This window comes from Podarcis vaucheri (genome assembly GCF_965113315.1).
Source record: "Podarcis vaucheri genome assembly, chromosome: 8".
Lineage (NCBI taxonomy): Eukaryota > Metazoa > Chordata > Lepidosauria > Squamata > Lacertidae > Podarcis > Podarcis vaucheri.
This window is the reverse complement of record NC_138766.1, coordinates 57,781,165-57,803,108: the sequence shown is the minus strand read 5'-3', so window position 1 is coordinate 57,803,108 and position 21,944 is coordinate 57,781,165. Positions and strand designations below refer to the sequence as shown.

General features: G+C 40.7%; 1 protein-coding gene across 7 annotated transcripts in view; it reads right to left on the bottom strand.

The window, feature by feature from the left end:
- CHD7 (chromodomain helicase DNA binding protein 7) overlaps positions 1-21,944 on the bottom strand; it is a 134,832-nt gene that overhangs the window by 85,558 nt on the left and 27,330 nt on the right. For all 7 annotated transcript variants that reach the window (XM_082233713.1, XM_082233719.1, XM_082233718.1 and 4 more), the window contains one exon: positions 15,702-17,541. In XM_082233713.1, the coding sequence (XP_082089839.1) occupies positions 15,702-17,366 (1,665 nt within the window). In that variant the 5' untranslated portion in view covers positions 17,367-17,541. The remainder of the gene's footprint in view (positions 1-15,701; positions 17,542-21,944) is intronic.

Sequence of the window (21,944 nt, the reverse complement as noted above, 5' to 3'; positions counted from 1 at the left end):
TTGAAAACTGAAGTATAATACCGATTTTTATTGTAAACACCAAATTGAACATGTATTACCAATTTCTGCTAAAAATATGGTTAACTTATGTGAATTGTGCATTAGTTCATGCTTATCAAAATAATATTAAAAAGTGCTGCTGATCCCCCCAAATGGAGACTAGACATTCTGTTTTGGTGCCCACAACCTACGTCCCAGGAGCCATTTGGCTCCTAGCTTTTCTATCCCAGTTTCTAACACTGCTACAGACCCTCTTGGGTCTTAAGATTTGGCAAAGGGGTCTGAGGTAGTTTCAACGCTCTCAATTCAAAGAAAGGTGGTCCTAGAGGTGGCATTCTGTGTAGCAACCTCTAAGACATGGAATTCCCTCCCTCTGACACTTTTGGACTGTCGTTTTCATGGTATGCTGAAGACACACTTCTCTATCATGGCCTTTGGCACATGAGAGGTTTTTAGAGGACCTGCCCTGTTCTCTTTACTGATTTGTTTTGACTGATTTTAATACTGTATTTCTAAATTGTTGTAAAGGGGCGCGGGTGGCGCTGTGGGTAAAACCTCAGTGCCTAGGACTTGCCGATCGTATGGTCGGCGGTTCGAATCCCTGCAGCGGGGTGAGCTCCTGTCGTTCGGCCCCAGCTCCTGCCCACCTAGCAGTTCGAAAGCACTCTTAAGTGCAAGTAGATAAATAGGGACCGCTTTATAGCGGGAAGGTAAACGGCGTTTCCGTGTGCTGCGCTGGCTCGCCAGAGCAGCTTCGGCACGCTGGCCACGTGACCCGGAAGTGTCTCCATACAGCGCTGGCCCCCAGCCTCTTAAGTGAGATGGGCGCACAACCCTAGAGTCGGACACAACTGGCCCGAACAGGCAGGGGTACCTTTACCTTTAATTGTTGTAACCCGCCTTGGAACCTCATGGTGCAGGGTGGGTAAGAAATATATTTAATAATTATAATAAAATATCACATCTTGAAAATATTTTAGTCAATTTATCATAAAGCAATACATTATTTAATAGATTAAAAACTCATAATAGGATATAGAATTTTTGCAAAAACTGCTGGCTCTCTCAAGTCCATATTTCTGCTTTTTATTACACTATATAGGTATGGTTTCAAGGCAACTTGAGAGATTCTAAATAGACTAGTTCTATAGATGAGCCCTAGGATTATTATTAGAGAACAGTTTTAAAGCAACAGCATTTTAAACACCCAAAAAGATTCCTAATGGCTTTCAACAGCTTCAACTGGAACCTCGTATTTTAAAAGCCAGGAAACAAACTTCCACTAGCACAAGGAGCCTTGTAGTACTTCTAATATTAATTATACTTATACATATAAACTGCTAGGACCATGTAATACAGACTTATTCTGAAACCTAATATGGATGGCATCTTTGAAAATCTGGAGTAGATGATAAGAATGAAGATCAAAGCCGGCGTCAAATACCACTACAACAAATGAGAGCAATTAGTGGATTTGCATCAAAGAACAGAATTATAAAGTTGAAGAAATCACCGAATTGCAATAATAAAAAAACCTGTCTTGTTTGGGAAGGCTAAATATATTGACTGAGTAAGATAGATAGATAGATAGATAGATAGATAGATAGATAGATAGATATGACCACTGAAAGACAATAATAAATAATAAAATTTTATTTATATCCCGCCCTCCCCAACCAAAGGCGGGCTCAGAGCGGCTAACAACAGTAAAATAATACAGCATTCTAAAATCAATTCATTATAAAATCAGTTCAAATCAAATTGATGGCAACCATTGGGCTAGAGGGCTAGAGTTCTGTGAAGATAATGACTACAAGCATCGGCTGACGAGAAATCTGAAGTGTCGACAGCACAAAATTTTAAAAAGTAATCAAGACAATAGGTTTAGTTACCCCGTAGGACTCAGAACAAACTTTGAAAATATAACTTGTAACAATAAGCACTGTTACACACAAAGCAAAGAAAAATGTGGCTATCAAAATGCTGCCAAAGCATGAATGAATTAAGTACCATAAAATTAATGGGAAAACCTCTTTGGGTCTTTCGCTTCTGCTATGTTTGTAGAATGCAAGGTCAACTTTTCCTCTGTAAGCTTTCATGTATTAAGAAAATTTGTATGCAAACTGGTGTGGTTTTGGGGGGCAGGTGGAGTTGAAAGAGTGGAAATAAGAACTCCCTTCAAAATCACAAGTAAAAAAAAAAATGAAATAAAGGAGGTGGGATGAGTTCATTGCAGGGAGTTGGGCTAGATAACCCTTGAATCCCTTCCAACTCCACGATTCTATGATTTTCTCAGTATCCAAACCATTTTTCAAATAGACTCAGCTGACGTTAAACAAATATGTTCCTTGATACTGTGCTTCAGCTGAGAGTCTTCTTAACTTTATATAAGGAAGGAATAAGCAACCTGTGGACCAGTCTAATTTTGTGCTGGGGGGGGAGAATGAGGGGGGGTATAGTTTTATGACTTAAAAAAAAAGTTTTAAAATCCACCCAGAAATGATTTCAGATGCAGGGACATGCAGCAATAGGCTGATCTGTCCATGCATGGATGAGACTGAGTCGGTCCCTCTGTCCCCTCCCCAGCCAGCATTCCAATTTTCCTGCTGCTCCCCACATGCTTAGAACCCTCATTTAGCTTTAAACTTAAAGGAAGGCAGATGCCCATGCCACTGAAATCTGGATTTCTAAACATCTGAAAATTAATTTAAAACCACAGTCTTTCAACTGCTTTACCACAGGCTCTCCCATTTGAGCTAGAATTACAGCTGTACAGAGGTTTCAAAATAAATTTAAATCAACCACAAATTAACCAGACCTGCCTGTTTCATTTTTGTAAAACCATAAACAATCTCATCTCCCATGATGTTCTTCCCTTTTGCTGGCACAAAGAAGTTAAGATGATGTCTCACAGCAAGACATTGGCTAGTGTAGAATGTGTCAATAGTACAAGCAGTGAACAGGAAGTGTCTAGCTCAATCACTCCACATACATTCAGGGGTATCACCACATGGGGCCCTCCAAATGTTTGCTAGACTACAACTCCCATCAGTCCCAGCCAACATGGTCAATGGTAAGGGATGATGGGACCTTCGATTCTGCAATTTCTAGAGGGTGCCCTGTTGGCTACCCTTGCATTTAGGAAAGTTGGTCTTCTCTCAGATCCCTATCTGCAATGCAGAAATAATACTCCAGACCAGCCATATGAAGTTGTTTTAAGAAATCATATATGAAGGCACTCTAGATATCCCAAATGCTTTACGAATTCTATGTATTACAATCCCAGCTCCAAGATCACACCTCAAATTATGCACTCTATGACTCCTCTGTAAAATGCATCTATTATTTGCCAAATAATGTATAAAAAAATTGTTTAAAGAATTGTGTTTGAAAATTTTCATCAAAGAAAGTATTTTACACTCCTACACAACTGAGAGCTCAAAGTAAGAGGCATTTCATTTCCTGCAAAGAGAAGTAACTTGAAAGAAAGATGAACCTTTATTTTTTTCTATTTCTAGCAACTAGATTTTGCATTATCTCATGACCCTAAGTTATGAACAATAGCTATTGGGAATACACAGATGACAGTTTGCACAAATGAAAATGATGCCAGCTTTAATGGTAAATATTTTTATATCCAGAAGCATAAGGTCTATTTATAAACAGCCCAGAGTGTTTAGCAACAATTGGCTGGTACACACGAATATTTCTTTCAAAATTAAACAAACCACTTCAGATCTGATCTCCCATGCAAGGAGAACTACGGCATTATCACTATCTAACAGGGCCAAAAAATATGGGGTACCAGAACTGCAAGCGGATGCAAGGCCATCTGGAAGAGAGAGAAAATGGGACTAGGAGGGATAAACAGAATGTTGGAAACTGTTCACGGGTAATTTAAACAGCTAAAGTTCAAGTGATACACAGATCTAAAATACAAGCCAGAAGGAAGCACTAAATGCATTGAAAAACATTTTTGCCGTTTTATCTCAACGTTCTTTTTAATTTTATTTTATGTACCCATCAGCAACACACAAACAAACACAAAGGAAATTACTTACTATGTCACTTTCTACATTTGCTCCCGAGTAACAATACCATCCTTTCCCTCTAAGCCTTACTTTAGCATATCAGCTCTGGTGTCTCTTTTGCATTATGCAATTTTTCCCAGAACACTTACTATCATTAAAGTCATAATTCATTTCTCAATGAGAAGTGATTTGGGAAGGATTATTACCCAAGTGGCTGTATATGCTGTATATCAAGTTGGAACAAATGCCTTCTCAACAATATAGTTACGGTATTGGGGACAATCAAGGAGTTCACATGTGTGCCGTCCCCTTAAACCTCTCCCTGGAGTGAGGTTTCTCCAACTAGGGTCGGAAGTAATCTTTTTGAATGAGCATGGTCAGAATGGTCAAAGGATCTGATCCATAAACGCTCCTTTATTTGTGTCTGAGGGCTGTTCACTACACCGGAAAGTATGTCAATTAAATTTTTGTTTATCTGCACATATGTTTCTCCAAAACTATGAAGTTAAGTCAATTGTGTTGTGTGGATGGCAAAAGGGAACAAAAAGAACATTCAGATAAATAAATATGCCATCAAGCAATTTTTTGTCACAGGAAGTTCAGGCAAATAATATGTACATACACACCACCTGTTTTTCTCTGAATATGTTAAGAACAGCTAATGCAGGGAAGTCTCTATACGTCTGTAGAAAGGAACTAAGTTTTTTCAAAGTCTTTATCACAATCTATGGATGCTCCATTACTACTGTATTTTAGAAAAATTTGTTTCATGATATCCCTGGCATACAATCCAATTTATAAAACTGAATAGAGAGGACACTATTATTCCATCTTGAGAGTTCACATGCATGTTTGAAAAGGCAACTTAGAGTGCTGAATGTCATAGATACCGCACCATGATTTTGGATGTGCCAGATGTGCTATAGCAGGAGTAGGGGACTTTTGGCTCTCCAGATGTTGCTAAACTGCATTTTCCATTACCCCAACCAGTATGGCCAATGGTCAGGACTGACAGGAATTGTAGGTCAACAACATTTATAGGCCAAAAACTTCTACATGACTGTGCCAGAAAGACGACCTTGCATAAATACTTCAATGAGCAGTTTTAACCGCTGCACAACAGCATTCTTTTATACAAAATATTTAAACCACACCTTTTTACCTGACATATTAATCTATATGAGTTATCAATACAAATGCATATTCAACAGGAATGTAAAGCAACTAATTTATCTGCTGTCCATGAGAACAAATGATGAAAATGAATTCTGAATATATTCACTCAAATTTTGGGAGTCTTATATATGGTTCAAAGTTAGATATATTCCTATAGTTTGTTGTTTTTAATTAATGGAATTAATTAATGTTTTTATTAATATTGATATGGTTTTATTGTATGTATTGTTTTAGTTGCTGTATGCAACTCTGGGATCCTTTTGAAGAAGTGTGGTCATTAAACTAAATGTATCAGCTGCTTGTATCAAATGTGCAGAGACCAAATGTGAAGAAAGATCAAAAATCTGTAAACATTACATAAAAGTTTGCTACTGAAATATAAATTAAGGCAGAGATTTGCTGGTATACTTTACTATTGTTTCAAAAACTCTTTTTCTGTATGCAACTGCAGAAGTTTGAATGTAGGATTCCATTTCCTGTAGGAATTCTCTAGGAATGCATAATTGATAAAAATAGAAATTACAACCATTTAAAGCAGGGATGGGCAACCTATGGCCCTCCAAATGGTGCTGGATTCCAACTTCCATCATTCCTGACCATATGCCATGCTAGCTGGGGCTGATGGGATTTGGAGTCCAGCAACACCTGGAGAGCCACATATTTCCCACACATGGTACCAGCATTATTCAGACAAGAAACTACAGGCCTTCCAAAACCTACAGTTTTAGCATAAGTGCTCTTCTGACAGGTTAGCTACAATTCAAACTCCCCATTTATCAAAGATCTACAGTAGTTAAAATAGTACATGATGCAGTTGTATGTGCTTATATTTATTTTCCTATGCTATTACAACCTACAAAACAATGAAGAGGTATCATTTCCACTTTATACAGATCTGCATGTTGCCACCAATATTTTGGGAGCTTGGGCTAATGAGAACCAAAATCTTGGCCCAGAAAAAGTAATGTTGCAGTTAATCTGCAAGTATAAGCAATCCTACCGTCATCCAAGGTCCCATATACATTACATCCACTGTGATGTTCTCATTATGCAGAAGTCAGCAGATCTCTATGAATATGCACCTCCCTCTCAGGTGGGAGGAGAAAGAAGAAATGATATAATACTACCAATGTTTCCCAAGTGCTGGTAAAGTGTTTAAAATGCAATTTTATTAACAGTTCCCCCCAAGGTCAGTACTGTCTCTGTATTGCAGAAGGGGGAGGGGGAGGCTGAAAGAATGACTTCTCTAAGGGCAAAATGGTAAGTTCACTGATGATTTAATAGTTCATTCTCTAACCACCAGAATATGCCTCACCAGAACACAACCTCCCCTTCAGCCCACATCACTCTGTAAAGTCTCTTGCTTTGTGAAAAGGGGTATTGGGGACCTACAGGTCATTTGTTAAGGACGGAAGCTGATATGTGATGTATCTTTGTTGAGCAACAGTACAGGAGATGCACATCCTGTGCCAAGTAAGCACATGTTAAAAGTAAGTAACCGAAGCTGGCATGCAATTCATTATGGCCATAAACACCCTATAACTTTTAAATACCTACATAAATTTGTAATATTCATAATTACAAGGAGGCACAGTTATCTGGAGCCAGGATTTTGGAATCTAACTGAGAATTGTAACTATTCCAGTGCAAGAAATCCAGGTCGGGTTTTCAAGCACATTCAAACCCAGAAACCTCCTAGGTGATGCTGCTGCCGCCGCCTACCAGATCAGCTTGCTGTTGCAGACTTATTTTTATGCTAATTGGGCAAACTAGTTTCAGCCAGCCTTGTGAATAGATAATTCAAAAGCACAGGATACTTTTTTCAAGCTGAGACACAAGATGTGATAGAATGCTTCTAACTAGTTTAACAAAAGTTACTTACTCAACACAACCATCTTCTTTTTAACAATTTCGGTACCCAATTTGGAAACTCCAGCCCCTTATAAAGAGCAGTTTATTTAGTTCTTTGTAAAAGAAATTGAGGGCAAGGAAAAGGAACTGTTTATATTCATGTTAATCTAGCTAAAATATCTCCAGATTAAAGTTTTAAGCACATTAATATAAAAAATCAGGTTGCATTTTATATAATTTTTTGTAAAATAAAAACAAAGTATTATATTTGTAGAAGGGAGGATTTAAAAAGAATATTGAGTGAGTCCACAACTGTTTCCATTCTGTTTTTTTATTAACAGTAGTCTGGAATATATATTCACTACTTATACATCTTATATTTGATTGCAGTTGCAATGGTGCAACCTCAAATAATCTATTGTTCCTGAACAAGGAAGCAAGAGACAGGTAGAAATAAGCTTGGTTACATATTTAATACACCATTTGAATTCAAAAGAACAGAGGAATCAGCTGGCTCAAGGGGGGGGGTATGCTTCTTCAGAAGTGAACCCCACCAGTGGAAAAATGCATTGCTGAGGGGCCATCTCCATCACTGTGAACCCACTGCACCCACAGAACACTAGGGGCTTGACTCTGCTGCCAGAAGGGTTTCCAATGGAAATTAGGCCCCCAAACAGGGCATTCCATGAGCATGAAGGAGAGGAGACAGATGCAGCCTTGGATCAGCTGATCAAAAGCCCCAATATTCTCTAAAGAGTCCCAAGGATCAGAGCCTCCACCACAACAGAATGGAGCTTTCCCCACAAAACAAACAAACAAACAAACAAATAACATGCAGGTGAGGAAAACAAGTTTGCCACTCCCAAAGCTTTCTGGCCAGACCCAAGTCACCAGGATTTTGGAAGTGTCAGTAGATTTGCCACCTCACACACCTCCAACTCCCACTTAGGATTGCAATGGAAGGGTCACTAAGTCAAATCGTGCACTGAGTTAACTGTAACCTTTTCCCAGCTCATCCAGCCACTTCTGTGCTCCCTTCCCACAATAAATCTGCCCAGTTCTCTATGATGGTGACTATTTTTTCCAAGGAATCAGTTTGTCATTCACTCCAGCAGCAGCTGCCTTTACATCTTCTTTGTAAAGATAGATGCAACCACTGAAGCTGCATGGAAAATACAGAAGCATTTCCCTCTGGGCAGAGTACAAAACAGGCAAAAGTAAAGAAGGAAGGCTACAATCACGTCAAATCTGTTGTTAAGATCGGTTTGTAAGCCTCTCTTTAAGCAAGAGTAAGTGCCAAAAACATGTGAATGACAGAATTTGAATCTAGGTGGTGAGAAGGAACAGATTTCCCTTTCTGTTGATAAGGTGACAAGCAACATAGAATGAACACACTGAAACTTGCACTTCAAAACATACAAGATGGCCTGATGTTAGCAAACAAACATTGGTACTGTGTGCATATTAGAAACTATGAAGTATAAGCTGCTGAACCAGTAAAATAGCAAACGGGGATGGGAGGGGCATTCACATACTGTCCATGTTCCAACATGGGTTGGAAACCTCCAGTTGGTGGATGGGTTGACAGCCTTCCACATCTCTGGTCCCTTTCAATACCAGCTGTTCAGCAGAAGCAGATTTTAGAAGTCACATTCCACAGAAAGCCAGTCTATAGTACAGCCTCTATTAACTGAAAAGGTCTAATTACCATTTTTTTCTTGCTACCATGCTGACCTCTAAATGAATTGCTGTGAAGCAGGTGAGAGCTTTCACCACCCTAACATTCAACCATGCAGGAGTTCTGAGCCACTTCCTTCTGTATTGCTGCAACTTTAAACCATCAGATCATAACCAGACAGTGCATGAGTGACACTGGTGATTCCTCTCTAAAATAGGGAAAGGGGGAGAGGAATACAAACATAAAACACAGAATAATGCAAGTGGGGGGGGGGGCGACCAATGTCTGCCTAGTTTTTAATATAACTAACAAACTACATATTTTACATATGAATAATTTGAAACAGAGAAATCATTTATGATGGCTATTGTAAAAAGAGGTCGTTCACAACGAAAACGAAAACCTAAAAATAGTTATGATATCCCACTGGTCAAATGCCAGGAAGACACTAGATTATCAGTTAAATATTCAGATCAAGCATCTTTAACAGTATAAAATGCTGTGAAACCACAGTGGTACCTCGGGTTATAGATGCTTCAGGTTGAAGACTCTGCTAACCCAGAAATAGTACCTTGGGTTAAGAACTTTGCTTCAGGATGAGAACAGAAATCGCGCAGCAGTGGCGCGGAGGCAGCAGCGGGAGGCCCCATTAGCTAAAGTGGTACCTCAGGTTAAGAACAGTTTCACATTAAGAACGGACCTCCAGAATGAATTAAGTTCTTAACCCAAGGTACCACTGTACTGAGATTGTTGAATGGGATGATTTATCTGGAAAGAAGATATGTTGAAGGGGTGAGCTAACAGCTCTCTATACTTTATTGCAACTCAGTTCTAACCTACGGTAGTCCTTTGACCTTTTTAAAGTAGCACTTAGACTTTAATGGTTGCACAGAAAATCTGGAGTACATCAATATCAAAGCAAACAAGCTTATTTTACTCTCATCTTTTCTCAAACATTGGTGAATAGGTGACACATCTTAAAATACATCTTAAAATTAGAAGTACCAATTGCGAGCAGAAAGACTGAAACTTCTAAATTAGCTAAATACTGCTGCAGTATAGTTTTGAAAGGTGTCAAAGAGAAATCACAGGAAAGACAAGATGCCAATTATGCACTAGTTTTAAGGCAGCAGTGCTCAAGCTTTCTGCCTTTTCACATCAACTTGCCTGTCAAAGAACCCTGCACAACAGTGATGCAGATGATTTTGGGGTGTGGCACTCATTTCATGCAGAGTTCTGACCTAACCTGTTGTAGCTTGCCATCACCCCACATGAACTGAGAACATTTCCTAAAACATACTTCATACTTCCCTTTGCCTGCATATTGCACAGAAAGTTAGGTAATGAATAGAAAGCTAAATTTCAAAGAAGTGTATCCTCCATTACTTATCTTCTCACTGAAGAATGTAGAGGCCAATGTTTCCCAAAATACAGTCTGAACACAACCCAGTTGGGTGCTTATAAAATGAAATGACAGGTTTATAGATTCCATGTGTATATTCCAGTGGAGAAATCAGGAATTAAGTTCAGCAAACCACCAACAACAGCCATCTAGCTCCACAGGATATGAGAGCATATCAGTATTGCCTAAATAACATGTCTCACTTATTTACACTCTATTTATTTACATTGAACTTTACTGTTATGTAGGTGCAATTCACTCAGTTTGGAAAAATCCTTTATTTTATTTAACATATTTTTAATCTGCCTATTAGGGTTCAAGTCCTTCCAAACCTGTCACTATCCTGAATAACTTGATGTCACACTCAAATTGGCTAACTCACATCTCACTCCTGATTTCAGGTTATTTGTGAATATTAAATATCACAAATGCAGATATTTGGAGGAAGTGCTCTTTACTAAGACTTCCCTCAAAGTAAAAGATGTCTGTTTACTCCTACCTTCAACTTCATAAAAGCTTGTTCTTCTATTTACTTAACAATTATCACTTTAATAGTGTGCTCTTCCAGTTAATCTGGGAAAGAAATTAGTAACATCCCTTTTTTAAAAAAAATACTGCTCATTGCCTATTTTCCAATTCTTGGATGAAGAGATTAATTTTAATTTGCATATGTTTTGACATATGGCTAACCTATGACCCACTAGGCATTGTTAGACTAAGACACTCACTTTCCTGACCATTAGCAATGCTGTTGGGAGTCCAATAATAAATGGATGGTAAAAGATTAGTTGCCAATGATTTAACAAGACCTTGCTTGCTTCAGATCCCTCCTCAAAAATTTACCCTTTCCATGAAACTTTTGGCACAATCCCCATAACCTGTTCACATAATGAAACACTATCTTAGAAATAGCATAGACTTACACATCTAAAAAGAACCTACACCAAACTGTGACAAAAGGGTGGCAGATGCTCAAGTCCTAGCAAATGAAATGGAAGAGAAGATGGATATCCACATGCAGTCCATATGTACCTTCATGCAGTCCAATGTTCAGAGGTTGTTTTAGAGAAGTTGACACCATCCTCTGCTCAGAAAGAGAACTTCTTGCTAGCTACAACCCATTTCTTTGAGGTTTCTGATTACAACGTGCACTGGAGGTTGCAAGGGTGATTGTTGCGATTGCTACAGTCTCAGCTGAAGTTGGCAAGTCCATGCGGAAATGGATCCTCCTGAGAACGATGCACATTCAGAAGGCGTTTCCGAATGTCAAGCACAACCTAAGATAATGCAGTGTCCTGGAAGAAGACTCATGTTGATCCTACACAAGGAGGACTTAAATGTAGGTGTCAGGGGACTCCCATCGGAACAGGGGAGGGGGGCAGGTGAATACAGAGAGCCTCCGAAGCTGCTGAGGAGCAGCACCTCATCCAGCGGTGGGGAAAGCCACACCTCCAGTGGAGCAGAGGGGGGAGGGGGTAGCCAAGCGAGGGGAGGGCTCGAAGATGCTACTGAGAGCCCAAGTGAGTCACCTAGCCTGGCCGGCCAGGAAACAGACATGCCATTTCTGTCGTCCATCTTGTGCAGAGGGGTGAAACGTAAGGAGGGGAGGCGGAGATCTGGGGTGTCTAAGTTCTTATGTTGGGGAAGAAACCAGAAGGGGCCGCTCCAGGATTCTGCAAGTGACTAAGACGGACATGAATTGTGGGGTTCTGCACTGTCAATAGTTTGTACCAATAAAACCTGTAAAAGACAGGTCGGAGTCCTGCCTGGTTACTCACGAGCAACCACCACCCCAACCTGACAGTAGGCTAACTGGCTCTCAACACCATCTTCAAAGTAGGTAAATCCACAGTTTATAAGATCTTCCACAAAACTGCCTGTGTACTGATGATAAACATGTTTCCAGTGTATGCCCTCATCCTTACAGAAAAGACATTCCCACTGTAAACTGGCTGATTACTGCCTACATGTCCCAAGGACAGGCAGCACTAATAATATTAACTACAGTCATATCTTGGTTGTCAAACTTAATCAGTTCCGGGAGTCTGTTTGACTCCCGAAATGGTTCGAAAACCAAGGTTTGGCTTCTGGTTGGCTGCAGGAGCTTCCTGCAGTCAATCGGAAGCCACGGAAGCCGCATCGGATGTTCAGTTTCCGAAAAAAGTTCGCAAACCGAAACACGCACTTCTGGGTTTGCAGCGTTTGGGAGCCAAAACATCTGAGTACCAAGGTGTTCAACAACCAAGGCACGACTGTACTACCATAGTAAGGTGAGGTTACTGTTGGAGAGCCCCTTCAGGCATCAAAAGTTGAGGTAGAGGACACTTAAACCTTGCTGGATGTTGAGGAAGCCGTTATGGCCAATGTGAGTATGGTGTACTGAATCCCACAAGGTAAACCTGCAAGACATGGTGTGTGTGTGCACAGGCGCACAAGCACATATGCACTACACAAAAATAATGATGCTGGAAAAACCGTGAAGCCAGGCGATGCCTCTACATAGCTACATCCTTATTTCAGACATTGTGATATATTAGTATATTCCTATGTTTAGTTGGTGATATATTGCGATGTTGAAAACCAGTTATTGCCAGCCCTACTATTCAGCTAAGTGTTACTTGAAGCAGACACACGGTTGACCACGCTGGCATCCTCTTGGCCCTGGTGGTTATCTTTCTTTATCTACAGTGTAGATTCTAGCTGAACTTCTAATATTGTGGGGTTTTAAACAACTCCTAAGCATTTGGGAAATTTGACCCTTTTGACTTTGCCTTTCACCTTCCTTTTTAACACTACACCTCACGCTACATCCTGGGCACCACTTAAGATTAAATTCAGGGTCACCAGCCCTCTGACCAGTTCCATGGCCAACTGTTTCAGAGCATAATCCCTTACGAGAATCCAGAAATGTTTACATTTTTGTTGTGATTGGAACACATGTGTAGCCAGCCCATGTGAGGGTAACTGAAGTCACCTATCATTAATGAAGAAATACCAATTTCAAATACAATACTGGGCAAGCTTGGCAGCTTCAAAACTTGGCAGCTTTTGTTTACTAAATACAAGTAAAATAAGCATGCAAAATTAGATCACTCTATAGTAAAGGTAAAGGGACCCCTGACCGTTAGGTCCAGTCGCAGACGACTCTGGGGTGGTGGCGCTCATCTTGCTTTATTGGCCGAGGGAGCAGGCGTACAGCTTCTGGGTCATGTGGCCAGTATGACTAAGCTGCTTCTGGCGAACCAGAGCAGCGCACGGAAACACCGTTTACCTTCCCACCAGAGCAGTGCCTATTTATCTCTATAGTAGTCCTCTAAAAGTCATCTAACTAAAACTCCCACCATCCCAGACCCCGGCCATGCTGGTTGAAACTGGTAGAAGTTAAGAATCCCATAGCATCCAAAGAGCCAGAGGTTCCCCATCCTGTGCAAACTGAATTTTTTCCAATGAAAATTTGAATAATCTGTGAAAAGGGAAATTTTTCAATTCACATTTTTATGAATGTCTTCATTACAGAAATTAAACTCTATAATTTGAATTTACAACAGTTAATATTATATTTATTTTATCAATGAATCCACACAATCCTATGTGCCTGCTTAGAAATTTTGCAACATGGTGGAATGAAACCTGGCTTTTATTTCTCTTTCACAGCAAAAGAACTCAAAGCAATGGAAATGTGCCTGGCAGTTTTGTATGACGATATGTGATTTATCACCGTTATAGGCCTTTCACTGATGAATGCATTGCTGACCTCAGTTGGAAACAGGATAAAATGATAGCAAGATGTCCGGCATGCTGACCACCACCACCAAAAGACCATAGTGAATTAAAGGGTGTGGTGTGAGCCGTTTTATGTAGTCCCTAGCCCACGCTGATACAGAATTTATCTGCCAAGGCCATCAAATGCCGGGGGGAGCATGTTTCAAATCCACCAACCTCTACATATTTCACAATGTCTGGTGGCACATTTGAACGAAGTAAACTAGACAGTCAACTGATGGATGAAATTGCTATATTTAACTTGTAAAATGAGTGATTTTTTAACCCAAAGTATAGAATTAATCGACAATTTGGTCTCTAAGTCTGAAAACTATAATTGGAATAAAACAAATTGGTGGTCCTTCAGCAGAAGCTTACTAAAAATATTTCCATTCCATTTATACAAAACACACACCGTATCTTTCATGTCCACAGGTCATTCATTTCAATTCATACAAAGGTCAATGACCTTCTATCTTGATTTCAAAAGACAAGTTTCTGCAGCTACATAAAAGTTTCCATCTCTAGTAGAAAGTGTTATTCTCATGAGACTTTGCATTTAATACATCTTTGGCCGTTTTTGTGAAAATCAGTTCTGAATATAGCTGTCTTTGTTGATTAAAACTGCAATAAACTGAACTTTTCAGCACATTAGTCCTCAGTAATACAGTAAGAAAAGAAAAAAACTATCCTACCAAGAAAAAGTTCAAAGCACCTAAGACATTTTACAGTCTGAGTGGTCAGAGCACAAACTGTTCGGAACTTTTTCAATTATTAATCTCACAAGCAGGAAATGTTTGCTACTCTTGAAAATCCCAAAAGATGGCATACATGTCTGTAAGAGAACCTTTTTTATTCCTTATTGTATCACAAACAAAGCAAAAATCAGACAAGTAATAATGACTACAGTGCAGCTTTTAGAATATGAAGGGGGTAAAATTGGTTTATCATATTGCCCCTTCTTTTGTGTGTTTTCTATATATGAGATTAAACAAAAACTCCACTGACAGCCCAGATTCTGACCACAGCAATTTTATTTTAAGCAAGCACTAATGTCCTTTCATATCCATTCCAGACAGAAGGGTAAAATGACAGTTTGCTCAGTTTTGTTTCTACTTCATTATTAACAGTGAGAAAAATACGGTCAGAGTGTTAAACCTTTGCTATTACTGGAAGAAAGAGGGAGCAAACAAATAAATCATTTCTCTAATCCAAGACAAACCTTTTTCCCAAACCTGAGACCTGGTCTTGCCATCTCTCTTACACTAAAATTAACATGCAGTCAACAGGAAATACCATATCTATTGTTCTCCAATTGTACTGTAAACTTATTTCCAGGGGAACATCTAACTATTCCTTCACCTTGACTTTTCCTTGGTTTCCAGAAAAATATAATTATATTTAATTACAGGGCCCCAATTTAAGATACATTTTTAAACATGAAGCAATTAGCCCCAAAGAGGGTTCCAAAGATTCTATTTAGAACCAAAGCATTTCAGTGAATACATTAATTTTATTTATTTAAAATTATTTATATCCCACCCTCCATCATTACTGATACCAGGATAGAGTGCAGCATAAAATAATCTTTAAGAAAATAAAAAAGAACTGATTCTTAAAAACACTAACAAATCAACTAACAGAGAGAGTGAAGTCATTTGGAGATGATAGCTATCTAATTTAGTTACCACAAGCAAAACAGGATAGCCATATATCCATAAATATAGAAAAGGATCAATATAAAACTGCTTAAAATAAAAATACCTGAAGATAATTACACTTTCAATAGCATGTTACCTACCTGAAGGACAGGCACTTTTTGTGGTGTGTTCTGCGGTGACTGGTGAAGCTGCGCCCAAGGCTGATGGTGAGGATGTGGTGGTGGTGAAGACTGGTGGTGAATGCCTGGGTGAGGTGGCATGGGAGGACAGGTTGGCATCTGCTGCTGAAAAGATGACTGACTGGGATGCTGCTGGCCAGATATTAATCGTTCTTGTATTGCTTGTGGATCAGCAAGGCCAACACCTGGACAGCCATTTGGTCTCATGTGGCCCCCCATTTCCCGTGGGGCTGAAGACATGCCCATGAACGGCCGATTCTGTTGTATATTCCGAGGGCCCATACTCCTCTGTCCAATTCCCATGGCACCAGGCGGCTGGTGAGATGGCTGAGGATGGGGCATATTTGGATAACTGCCAACTTCCATTGGTATTCCAGCACTACCAGGCCTAACCTGTGGTGGAGGTGTACCTGCTGGATTACTCATTGCTTTCATGGGTGACATGGGAGGTGGAGAAGCATAGGTTCCCTGAGGCTGTGAAGGGTGCATAGTTTGTGTGTTCATTTGGTTAAGTGAGCCACTAGGGTGAAGGGGCTGCTGGTGCATTAGTCCTTGACCACTGTTAGATGGAAACCCTACGGCATTTGGGTACCTAGGTACAGACTGATTCATTGGAGTGTTATTTGTAAGGCCTAAATTCTGATTCATCCCTGTATTGTTTACTAATCCCTGATTAAGGTTACTGTAAGGATAACGAGAATACTGCCCTGAGTTGTTTATAGTAGGTGAAGGTACTGTCTGGCTCCGAGAACTAAAATTAAGTGTTTGTGGCCTAACAGCACCCTGCTGAGGAGGGTTAGGGGAGAATCTGGGACCATGGGCTACTGATTCTCCATGGAGAGCAGTGGGAGGGTGGTGATGAAATTGCTGCACTGAATGTCGTAAAGAAGGGCCCATGCTTGGATTCTGTTGGGGCACATGAGACATGTGGCCAGGTCCTGAGGTGGCAATGAAAGGATTTCCCTGATTAAGACCTTCCTGGCTTTGAGAAAACTGGTTTATCCTCTGCTGTTGTGGCTGACCATGCTGTTGCATTGAAAAGTCACCACGAGCCATATAATTTCCCATTGGCTGCATGTGCTGAGGATGTCCCTGTCCAGGTGGTCCTGATGGTGCTGGTGGCGGCGGCTGAGTGGGTGGTGGTTGCTGCTGCTGGTATGGTGCTCTTATCTGGTCTGGCACTTGAACTGCCCTTGGCCCCCAGATAGAACTACCATCTACAAAGGGTTGTGCATGCCTTTCATTCTGCATACCAGGATAGACACCCATTTGGCTACCGGTACTCCCACCGTGAGGAACTGGAGGATTATGATACTGTGAGTGAGGAGATGCTATACCATTCCCTGGGGCATTACTCATCATTCTGTTGGGCTGATCCATCAGATGCATTTTCTGCTGTTCATACTGATTATAATGATCAAAGTGGGTCAACTTTGCTTGATTTTGACTGTTAGGAGGATGGTGAAGGGGTGATTGCAATGAGGCAAATCCTTGATCAATAGGCATTTGTTGCCCCATAGCGTTTACTGCATTTTCGGGGTATCCACATTCACCCAAGCCCTCCAGTCCTTCACTGAAAATATTCCCATCTTCTCCAAACAGGCTCATCATTCCTGGATCTGCCATCTTTGTTCCAGCACGCAGCGTCTCACAGCCACAACTAGAATACTAGTTCGTGCTTCACCTCACTGAGGTGTTTGTCTTCAAAGCCTTTAATCCTCAACTAATCGCCTTCATGTCATTCCATATTTCCTTAATTCTTTTGGACCACAGAGTGTCAGGCAAATTCGTGTTACGAGTCCTAAAAAAAAAGAAGAGAAAGAATTTTTAAAAATCAGGTTGAAAGTAAAAACACAAGTTGTATTTAAACACACTACAGCTTTCTGCAATTCTAAATGAAGCCTTTACAAATCCTGAGCTTTTAATATTTCATTAAAAAAAACTCATATGAAGCTTGATTATGATAAGAAACTAGAAAGCCAGGAAACAGTAACCTTAAATTAATCCATTCACTACACTTCCTTGTGTTCCATTCCTGGATAGAACAGAACAAAAGAACACAACAGGCAGCTGAGGCAGCTGCCACAGCAGGCAGTCAAATGTATGAATATAGCCAAACAGCCCATCTGCTGAACTAAAACCCTGAAAATGCTCTACTTACCAACAGCATGTCCTTAACCTTATTCCCCTGAGCAGAGTAATCAGATGAGTGAGCAAGCAGCAGCAAGAACTACAATAAGCTAAGTCAGTTATATGCCTAGCTCTTAAGGTTAATTTCTTCTAGTAGTCACAAAATCCTGTTGCTCAGTTAACTAACTACACATTTAAATAAATTATAAGGCACACTTGATACGCAATGAAGTTGCAAACAAGATATTGAGTTCTGTATTAATGCAACATTCAGGCTTAATTCTTAACATTTGTATCCAATGAAGCACTAAGTTAAGTCACCAAACAATATTCAAGTTAGAAGAAAGGAGATTATGATTAAACATATGGAAAAACTTTCTGACAGTAAGAGCTGTTCGACAGTGGAACAGACTCCCACAAGAGGTGGTGGACTCTCCTTCCTCCTCAGTGGTTTTTAAGCAGAGGTTGGGTGGCCATCTGTCATGGATGCTTTAGCTGAGATTCCTGCATTGCAGGGGGTTGGACTAGGTGACCCTTGGGTCCCTTCCAACTCACAAGATTCTATGAATACATTGGCTCTGCTGGTGAAAAGGTTGCACCAGCAGAACACTGATGCACACCAGAATGCATAAAGAAGTTGTTGGTAACTCTGTGGCACAATGGACTGCACAATCTGTTGCACGGCGAGTTTCCACTAGTGCAAGTGCTGCACTGGATTCCTCTGTTAAAGCTCAACCACCCACTAATGTAATAGATCTTGTGCTAGCATACGGAGGACACTGGATACCAGCTACTGCTTTCAAGTGTTTACTTGTATTACCATAGACATAATCCTTACAACAACCCTGTAAAGCTAAGTCAGTATTATCTGCCATATTGCAGACAAGGTAACCAAGGCTGAGAACATATGGCTTGCCCAAAGCTACCTAGCAAGTTCGTGGCAGTAGTGAAATTCGAACGGGAAACTTCCTGATTAGTACCAGATTATTTGATTATTTAATAAAGAATTGTTACGGTCATAGAAGACATATACAGCCAATATGCTTATGGGGACAGGGAAGATGGCACCCAGGAATCAGACTAGTTTATTCTGCAAACAATTTTTAAAATGAAGAACGTAATTTCTGAACTCCCTGGCAAAAATGGGGGTAATTACGAGTAACCAATGTAGAAATGTTTAAAACAAGTAATCAAGTTTCACTGAATGCTGTTTTTTAAAAAAGAACAAGCAAGCAAATAAAAAGCTAATTGCGTATTTTTAAAAAAAACCTTCTGAAATTAATGGTACAATACTGACTGAGGTGAAAAATTCAGTGCTGTGGACTTTACCTTGAGAAACTTTTCTTTATCATAAGCTCATTAGTAGCAATGAATGGGTAACAACTGCAAGTGCAATATTGGGCAAGCTTTGCAGCTTCAAAGCTTTAACTTTATTTACTCAAAGCAACCTCTTACATCAGAGCTGGTGTATTATGTGGTGATACGAGAACAGTCTCTCTCAGAGGTGGTGATCCTAAAGGGGATTGTCCTTCTCTCACAAACATGGCTGCTGGAAACAGTGTTATCCTTAGGGCATCAGTTGAAAGCTGATCCATGGCATTTGCTAGTTTTATGATTTTTAACTGATTTGAATACTGGCTTTATGTGCGCCTCTTGTGTGTTATGATATATTATATTTATACACTTGCAACCTGACTTGGAGTCCAGTGTTGAATGATAGAATAACTAGAACGAGAGAATAACTTTCCTAACTAAATAAATTCCAGCCCACAACCTGAAGAGGTACAATTTAGTTGCCGGTTTTATCACCTCAACACCACCTAGGCCTAAGGAAGCCATTAACAACACAGCATAAAACAGATAAACCCACAGATAAGGAAAACCCGCCATTTAAAGAAATACCCACTAAAAAGAACCAACAAACTGAAAATTAAAGCCGGGGGATATAAATATTGCCTGAAACCAGTTTAAAGTTGAAATTGTGAGAGATTTCAGAATTCTGGAGAAGGCAATCACGAATTCCCGCTCGCTCCTGACACTTCACTCCGGCCACCTGTTGCTCACCCACTCCCTTCCTCCGCAGCCCAGCCACCAACCTTTGTAGGCTGAGATGCAAATGTGGCTTGCCTGCCTTACAGCCAGCGCCTTCACTTATTTCTCTGGCGACATGAGAGCTGGTGGGCTGCCTCCTCCCTTCCTTCTTGCACTGATCGCTGAGCAGAACAGAGCCTGAGCAGAACATGTTTTCTTAGTGCCCCCACTGCTGAGCGGAATGGTGGCTCCCAGGAGCCGCAGCTTGCGCAGCAAGGGGCTATTGACGGGGTGAGCTGTGACTGGCAGCTCTGGGGATGCTGGCAGTGCTCCGGGGCTCCACGTTTGCATGAGGTGCCGTGCCATGCCATGTGGTGCCCCAGCTGATGCACTCTGCCTAGGGTAGCGCCGCCCACCTGGCCTCACCTGGAAGCGGCAGAAGCTGTGCAGGGTGACACCGATTATCTGTATGGCCAGCAACTGCTTTCTTCCTCCCCACCTTCTTTCCTTCTTTCTGACATCATACTACATCAGCGAGGTTTAGCTGGCGATATATTACGATGTCGGAAAGCAAACATTGCCCAGCCCAACTGGAAATAAATGTCATTCCAGATGCTCGTTTGGACCCTGATGTGAAAGAGGAAGACTGAGCAGACTGCTTGGCGGTTCTCCTGGGATCTCAGATAAAGGAAGGAAGTGGACCTCTAGCTTCTAGGGAAATGGAGGAGGGAGGGAGAGGGTGAATGCTCAGGTTTGGGACTGGCAGTTAGCCCCAAACCTGAGCTATCAAGCATTACAAAGGACAGCTGGGGAAGGCCTAGAAGTGTGGGTCCTTTTCCCTTTCCCCACCTCCACACCCCAAAAGCCCTGAACAGCACCAAAGGGCTCCAGCCTGACTAGAACACGAGTTTTCCTAGGGTGGGAATACAAAGCAACATTTTATTACATGTCTCACTTGTATAGTTATAGTGACCTCTCTTACAGAGATACTGCAAGGATTACTGAATAATGTTTATGAAGCACTTTATAACATTCAAAGTGCTATATAAATGCTGAGTTTTATGGTATTCAGAAGCACAGCTTAGATGGCTTTAAAAAGACAGATTTGTGGATAACAGAAAGTGATAGACCTATAAGCCATGCGAGCAAAGTGGAACCTCTAGAGGAGAGTGATTAAGAACAGGAGATGACTGTTGTCTTCAAAACCCACTTGAGAGCTTTCAGAGGTTGTTGACTTGTATCTGCTGGAAATACTAACCTAAACTTGATATTTCGTACCTACATCTCTTTAAAACACAGGTCAAAAATAGGTAACAAATTATGAAAAGCAAACAAATACAGCACAATCTATAATCAAATATTACAAAACCATCACCAGTTTAAAAGCTAATAGATAACAACGAAAGATTTTGGAACGAGGTAAGCATACATTGTTTTCTATAAGAAAAGCAAATGCAGGATTTAGTGGCACTCCTGGGGTGGGATTTCCAGTGTAATCAGCATTATCGAGTTGGGCACTGTTTGTATATTTACGTACAATACTCTTCAAACCTATGAATAACATTCTCTACAGGGACAGATAGGTAGCCGTGTTGGTCTGCCATAGTCAAAATAAAAAAAATCCTTCCAGTAGCACCTTAAAGACACAGTGTGTATCTGAAGAAGTGTGCATGCACACGAAAACTCATACCAAGAACTAACTTAGTTGGTCTTTAAGGTGCTACTGGAATGAATTTTTTTATATTCTCTATAGGCTGTGTGGTGATACTGAGCAAAGCCATTCAGCAACTATTCAGGAAGAGAAGAAGAAAAGTTTGGATTTGATATCCCGCTTTATCACTGCCCTAAGGAGTCTCAAAGCGGCTAACAATCTCCTTTCCCTTCCTCCCCCACAACAAACACTCTGTGAGGTGAGTGGGGCTGAGAGACTTCAAGGAAGTGTGACTGGCCCAAGGTCACCCAGCAGCTGCAGGTGGAGGAGCGGGGAAGCGAACCCGGTTCACCAGATTACGAGACTACCGCTCTTAACCACTACACCACACT